The sequence below is a fragment of the Convolutriloba macropyga genome, chromosome 2 (assembly GCF_964194025.1).
Source record: "Convolutriloba macropyga chromosome 2, txConMacr16.3, whole genome shotgun sequence".
Taxonomy (NCBI): domain Eukaryota; kingdom Metazoa; phylum Xenacoelomorpha; order Acoela; family Convolutidae; genus Convolutriloba; species Convolutriloba macropyga.
This window is the reverse complement of record NC_134469.1, coordinates 60,462,833-60,470,734: the sequence shown is the minus strand read 5'-3', so window position 1 is coordinate 60,470,734 and position 7,902 is coordinate 60,462,833. Positions and strand designations below refer to the sequence as shown.

Genomic DNA, 7,902 nt, shown 5'->3' with positions numbered 1-7,902 from the left:
CCTCGTTTTGTTATTCCGCGTAAGAACTTCCGAATCGTTTATGCTTGATAGCCTTTTCGGCTCATTAAAACTTTTTAATGAAAATGCAATAAACGTACCTGTGATGCTGCGTTTGCGTGGCAAGTTATCTTCTACGGAGATTCTTTGGTTGAAAAATTCCATCTCGTTATGTAAATGATTTTTTCCGGTTTAAAGTTAATAAATCAATTTTGAGCGAGGGCTCTTTTCTCAAATCAATATTCGTTTCGAAGACTTACGGATTCAGTGAAAATGATTTGTGAATTTTCACACAACAATTGAAGTTTTGCCAAGTCGGAGGTGATTCTTCTGCGATTCATTAGGTGGGCAAAACTATGCTGCAGTCGAGTTTGATAGGTGGTTGCTTAGATTTGAGTGATTTGCTTTGCTAATTGTTCCGACCCCTCTTGAGGGGGGAGGAACTATATACTCGATTGGGTTTTTTTGTTCAGACAATTTTGCCCGATCGATATATTCATCGTAGAGAATTGAGACTGGTATCAGAAAGCTCGTCCAGCGTAGAATATGGAATTAAAAATTCTTCGTTTTTATTTTTTTTTTCGTTTTTTACAGGGAGTTACCGAGGTTTAAACGAGAAAAGTAGAGTGAATTCCGTTGTTTTTTTTCACAGTTTCCGGAATTTTTGCCTAAAATTTCGTCAATTTTGCTAAAATTTGTAAAATTTTTGAAGAATAGTGTTGTTGATCTTATTTTCAAAGACAAAAAAATATTGCCGGCTATTTTTAATTTTTTTGTCATAATTTTGGGCTAAATATTCCAAATTTCAGCCTTTTTCATCAAAAACAGCACGAAATTAGAGTGTTCAGTCAACTTTGATTAAATTTGCCGGAAGTACACACCCAAACACCACTACAACAATCTTTATAGTCTCTAAAGCCGGCTATTCCTACTTCAACTTTCGTTGAGAGTGCTATGTAATTTAAAATTGCCGTTTTTTGCTAACTTGACTCGTTGATTATCAAAAACGCAGCATTTTTGATTTTTTAACTAACAAATTATCTATATCTATTACATTCGAAATTTTAAATGTTCCTAACAGACGAATCGCATTAGCAGTGCAGGTTTTGGACCAAGCTTAGACTGTTACAATCCACAACAATTCGGATTGTAATCAGCCGCTTTTTTTAATAGATCTTTTTAAAATAAGCTACTAAAGAACATAACAATTCAAATCAAAGCTCAGTAGTGATAGGTCCAATTGGTTTGCTAAGTAGCTCCAAATTAATGCAATTAGTTTTTTACTTGAAAGCTCAAGGTCGTTATCACTTTTGAAAAATTTTGATTTTTAAATAAATAATGGCTTTTAAACAAATTTTGATTATTTTACTCGACCGACTTTAGTAAAACCCACCGTCTTTGCTCAAACGGCGCTTATTTAGGCGTTCTCCTTTTTTGAAATCCAAAGAATTTGGATTAGATTTAAGCTGCTGTCTTTTTACTACACGAAGTGGTCGATAACTTTTCAAATCGATAACTTTGTTGTGTTGTAATTGAAACAGAAGTGGCCAACTGGACTGTTTGAAATTGAATGAGAGTTAGGTGTTAAAAAAATTTTGCTGAGGAACGAATATACATTTTTTGTTCACCTTTGGCATTTGAAAACAGGTTCTTCAGTTTTACATCGATTTTTGTCATTAAACTGCTTCCACATTAGGATACAGCATTAATTATCGATGTGTTCTATGGACATTTCAATATTCGGTAGTTTACATGAGGTTTTGTACAAATATTATGATTTTGACGCTTTTTCAGTTTTTGATCAAAATGAGCTTGAGTGACGTGCTTTTTTCTCACTGTTCTCTGTAACAACTGACTGCTTTGGTTTCATTTGACACTATTCACTATTAATTTGATAAAATATCAGAAAAAGCTGCTCTTATTTTGTATTGATTTTAATTTTCCGTTTTAACATTTTGCTTGAAATCTTAACGAGTTTTTATTTTTGTTTTCTCCGCTAACACGGAAAAGATGGTTGAGCTGCATTATCCTTTCACTTTTGGCCGCTCTGTTGCGGCTCGAATTTTTGTTTTAATAATTGTCTATTTGTTACCTAGTCTCGTTAATTACAGATCAAATATGACGTTATTGGTGTCACAGAAGGTCTCAAAAGGGTTTGTTGTCATAAAATTTTGGTTTTAAAGGATTCGTTATGACTCTACTGGCTTCGACACGGGTTTTTCGCACGGGTTTTTTGTAGACGTAAGATATATTCTGGTTAATTGCAGCTTGCAAGGCTTCTTTTGGTTGAATAAACGAACCTATTTTGTTATTTTCTAATTTATGGCTTTCACGACTTAGGAAGTAATTTTTTTTCGAAAAAAAATAAAAGTTTTACTTAATTTTGATTGTTTTCTTTTGTCTAATTGTTACCTAGTCTCATTAATGAGTGGTCATATTTTAAATTATCAGTATTCGAAGAACGCGCAATCAATCATATTTTGACGGCCAAAATCTGACTTTACAGCTTCGACATCGTTTTCTGGCAAATTTTAATTTTTTTGTTTGTTGTCTTTTTGTTGTTCTTTTTAACCGCATAAAAATTGAATAAGGACAGGTCTTAATGACCTTCTATAGAAACTTTGGCAATCGTAAAGCTTTGGGTATTTTAGTTGGTTTCTATTGATTTTATTACTTTTAAATCAGTAGCTTTTTAAAATAAGCGAGTTTTTTAACTTTACTGTTTTTGTTCTTTTTTGTCTAATTGTTACCAAGTCTTATTATAGACTGTAATCGTTTTGTTTATGGGAACTTACAAGTTATTTTGATTAGTTTCAGTGTTATCTGACGCCATCTTGACTTTGTTATTTTTTTTTCAAAAATGGACATAAATTTTTGGATGTAATTAATGTTCATTGTTGTTGTTTGACTTTGTTTTTCGTCTTACCTCGCTATTTTGATAATTTTAGATCTCATCAATATAGTGGGGCTTTTTGCTCCACTGAAGTTTTTGCGTTGACGCTATGTTGACTTTATTATTAAGTTTTTAAAAATGGACGTAATGTTTTTGATGTAAATAATGTTTGTTGTTGTTGTTTGATTATGCTCGCTTCCTTAATATTGGCACATCTCATCAATAAAGTGCATCTTTTTTCACCCCGCTGAGTTATTTGTGTTGGAGGCTATCTTGTCTTTCGTACACTATTCTTTTAAAAGAAATACTTGAATTTTTGGGTTTTTCTATCTGTTCCTCATTTGGTAGAAAATTATGCCAAAATTGTGGATGAGCGGGGTCTGAACCTTATGTGCGATCGCACATTACCGAGCCTCCTTGTTAATTAATTATAAATAACAGTAGTTTGTGAAGAAGGCCAAATAGCTTTTGCTGCCGGAAAGCCAGATGGAGTAGTTTGACAAGTTTTGATTATTTTACTCGACCGATTTTACTAAAACCCACCGTCTTTGCTTAAACGGCGCTTATTTAGGCGTTCTCCTTTTTTGAAATCCGAAGAATTTGGATTAAATTGAAGCTGCCGTGTTTTACTACACGGAGGTCGATAACTTTTCAGATCGATAACTTTGTTGTGTTGTAATTGAAACAGAAGTGGCCAACTGGACTGTTTGAAATTGAATGAGAGTTAGGTGTTAAAAAAATTTTGCTGAGGAACGAATATACATTTTTTGTTCACCTTTGGCATTTGAAAACAGGTTCTTCAGTTTTACATCGATTTTTGTCATTAAACTGCTTCCACATTAGGATACAGCATTAATTATCGATGTGTTCTATGGACATTTCAATATTCGGTAGTTTACATGAGGTTTTGTACAAATATTATGATTTTGACGCTTTTTCAGTTTTTGATCAAAATGAGCTTGAGTGACGTGCTTTTTTCTCACTGTTCTCTGTAACAACTGACTGCTTTGGTTTCATTTGACACTATTCACTATTAATTTGATAAAATATCAGAAAAAGCTGCTCTTATTTTGTATTGATTTTAATTTTCCGTTTTAACATTTTGCTTTTTACTCTTTTTATTACCTTTTAACATTCTTCCGTTCAAGCAAATGTTTCTGATGCCTATGTAGTTGCTGCGTGTTAAGATGTTGATAAAAACTGATGCGGCAGAGTTGAATGGTTTGGCTAAATTTCTGTAGTTTGCTTTCTGTCATTTGCGCTTGTGCGTGAAGAAAGGCGTGGAATGTTGAGGTCCTAACGAGTTTTCATTCTTGTTTTCTCCGCTACCACAGAAAAGTTGGTTGCGCTGCTTTATTCTTTCACTGTTGGCCGCTCCGTTGCGGCTCGAAATGTCCAAATGTTATGGAAAAACATCAAGAGCAACTGAGCTAAAATTCAAGATCTATTACACAGCATGCATACAAATGATACCAAAAGGTAACCGGCTCAAGGCGCCTTGAGCAAGGGAATTGTGCGAGTTCTTCGAAAAAATGGAACGAAGTGTCTGGTACAAACGATGGGATGTGAAAACTGAATGATCTGTAACTCGCATGAAAAAATCCACTAGCCTTGCTATCGCTATTCGTCTGTCAAAAACATGTAATTAGTCTACGCTTGACGGGCTTCCTAATGGCACCACTCACAACTCTCTACGATGAATATATCGATGGGCCAAAATTGACTGATAAAAAACCCAAAACCCAGTTGAACACATAGTCACCGCTCTAATTAAGGTGGGGTTAGAGTAGATCCGACTTTGCAATAACAACATTAAAGGTTTTTAATAAAAAGACCTTTAAACAAATTACCCAAATTAACTACTTGTAATCATGACAATTCTTTAAAATGTTTTCTGCCACCCGCAGAATCTGAGCACCTATAATTGATGTTTTGCACCAATTTAATTGCTTTTTTTAAATATTTGATGGATGGACACACTTCTTCATGGGCTGTACAAACCATTATTAGTGATAAAACACGCAGGCAAGATCGGCTCAAAATCTGGCTCTTGGTATATGTTCCCGGGATGAGGATTTCACAGAAATGCGGGGATGATAATATTCAGAAATTTCAATGGTAACTTTATCAACTGTTAATCCACATGAGCACATATACAGTGAGGTTAAATTATTCAAATTGTGGAAAAAAATAAGTTTGTCCCCTAAGTACAAAGCTTTTTCTGGTACTAGTACTTTTTCGCATGTCATGGTTTTTGGTTATTTTTGTCACTTGGATTGCTAGCTTGTATAATTGGAATTTAGCTAACTATACTTCTATTTGCTACGACTGTGACGTCATATAGTCATATGACTGACTGAATTGCACGAGCGAGCTGAAGGAATTGTTGTTCAAATGAAGTGCAAATTTGAATGAGAGTGTTCAACTGCTGGCTAATGCAACTATCCGATCTCGCAAATTGACGGGAGCAGTTATTTTCCTTATTGGAAGAAACAAAAAAGAAGGGAATGGTAATTATAACGGGATTTGAAAAAAATATTCCCAAAACTTGTAGGCTTGTAATTTTTTTTTTTGAAAATCTGCCAAGTGAGATTTAGTCCACTGTTGACATTCTGAACCGTGAATAAATAATGGCCACCGTGGTGCATTACTGTTCACATATTCAATATAAGGCGTTGGAGGTTATTTTAGTCGGTTCAAACTGCAATCTTGTCAAACATTACGCGAATGTATGACGTCATTGGAACGAGTATATTATTGTAACAGATTATTCGAGAAGTTTGAAATTGCACGTCATGGTATAAGTTATTTACCAAGTGGTATAAAAGCCGAACATACTGAAAATTCGACCAGTTCTCGCGCATTATTCTTGCTGTTTCAGATTACATAGACACATTCACATTCTATCTGAGATAGAAATCGAAAACAATAATCCATACGAACATACTAAATTGAAAAACGAGAAATGTCTCTGACAGTGAAGGCGTTCTTCAAAGAAGAGATCAGGCGATTCGGACTGGATGTTGCGAATGCCTCCTCCTTCGCATATCTGGAGGGAAAGATGCGGGCATCGTTCCAGAACCTGCCTCCGAAGGGCAAGCTGCTGATGAAGTGGAAAGACAGTGACGGAGATCTAATCACTTTCAGCACTGACGAGGAACTGGTGGAAGCATTGAGTTCGGCAGAGAATGGGGTGTTCAAAGTGCACCTTGAAAAGAGGGATCATAAAAGCAGGGATAACGGAGACAGTGCTATGGCAGATGTGTGGATCTCGGGATTTCCGGCAGGATTCCCCCCAAACTATCCTCCCCCACCCCCGCCTGCTCCCAATGGATGTCCACCTCCGCCTCCATTCGGAATGCCACCTTGTGGACCACCACCTAATTGGGGCAATATGTTCGACCCACAGCAACCAGTTGTGCATCAAGGAGTAACTTGCGATGGGTGTGAGACTGGGCCTATTGTAGGCATCCGATACAAGTGCAAGTCCTGCCCCGACTACGATTTATGCTCAGAGTGTAAATCGAAAGGGATCACTTGTGGAAATCTGGGCCACGAGTTCGAGGAAATAACGCAGCCGAGAAATTTTTTCTGGAGACCACCTGGACCTTGGGGACACCGTGGGCCACGTTGTGGGCGCCGTGGAAAGTTTCCAATGTTCCGAAAATTCGACGGAGAGCAATCGAGTGGAGAGGAGGGCAATGGTTTCCGTGGACCACTGAGTAAAGAGGAGCGTGAAAAGCTGCAGCATGTGATAGCAACTGTGAAGGAAGCAGCCAAAACACAAGCATATGAAGTCGGAGGAGCGACCGCTGGTGACTGTGCGGGAGACTCAGTGGTTGTGGCTGTCCGCTCTTCTATCAGGCGAGCTCTGATTGTCCAGAAAAGATCCGGGTTGGGTCTTCACGATGTGAAGAAGAAACACAAGAAACATTCCGAGGACACCTCCTCGAGCAGCGACGATTCTGATGTTGAGTACGACACTATCAATGAAGCTGAGCATAGTACTTCTGACAAGAAAGGGATGAAACGAAAGGCCAAGACAGCAGCCAAAGTGGTATCGAAAGTTGCTTTGAAAGAGGTCTCAGAGAGCTTTGGAAAACTTGCTGGCAAGTGGGCAGCTCAAGCAGTGAGACAGACGATGATTGAGTCGATCAAGCAGTGCATGAAAGCAGAAGGGAAGCGCGAGAAGAAAAACGCGAAAAAGGAGAGGAAGCAAAGTGAACAACAACCAATGGAGGGAGTCAGTGGACCTGTTGCACCAGCTCCTCAGCCCCTGACCATGTCTGTGAATAATGTTCCGATCTACCCAGTGGTGGCGCCAACTGAACACGTCTCCCTGTTTCCGGGACAGACAAGTGCCGTGGTAACTGCACCCATTGTGGCACCCAACACTGCAGCAGCTGCAGTTGGTGTAGGTGCAGAGGAACAGGCAATCATGGATGCGATCACGGCCTTCAAGAACATGGGATTCACTCCGGATGAGAAACTGGTGGATGACATCAGGAAGGCCAAAGGAGACATCACCAAAGTGTTCGACCAGATGAAGAAGTAAACATTCTCAAGACCTCTATATGAACAACTCGAGACCGAAGTGCATGAAATAAATAATTAACACTTAACATTTCCTGGTGTTATAAAATTATCAAATTGTGTATTACATATATCCCTGTGATCAGGAACAGATGAACTACAAATAAATTCTATTGCAATATTTTTGTTTCTGATGGCAAGTGAACTTCTCTAGGTTCGGAGAAAACTAGACTGGGCGCAACACGGCTAATTTTGCAACACAAAACATTTGATCGAACAACATTCTTGTAACCCAGTCTCTTAGTTCTTGTAACCCATTATATCTAAAGTAACGAAGATGACAAGAACCCAAAAATGGGTTAGCTGTTCATTGATAAACAACCTTTGAGATTAATTACTTTTTCTAATAAATGTAACCGAGTATATTGGTTGATGGCTTTATCTGACTGAGCCAGGTAAAACTAAAAGCTAGTTTTTTC

General features: G+C 37.7%; 1 protein-coding gene across 1 annotated transcript; it reads left to right on the top strand.

Annotated features, from left to right (window-relative positions):
* Nucleotides 1-5,692: 5,692 nt before the first annotated feature.
* Nucleotides 5,693-7,604, top strand: LOC142334569 (uncharacterized). Its single transcript, XM_075382700.1, has one exon. The coding sequence runs from the start codon at nucleotides 5,856-5,858 to the stop codon at nucleotides 7,443-7,445; it is 1,590 nt and encodes a 529-aa protein (XP_075238815.1). The 5' UTR covers nucleotides 5,693-5,855; the 3' UTR covers nucleotides 7,446-7,604.
* The last annotated feature ends 298 nt before the right edge of the window (nucleotides 7,605-7,902 follow it).

Excerpts from the sequence above, each read along its gene's own strand:
- LOC142334569 (XM_075382700.1), top strand. The coding sequence starts at position 5,856 with ATGTCTCTGACAGTGAAGGCGTTCTTCAAAGAAGAGATCAGGCGATTC.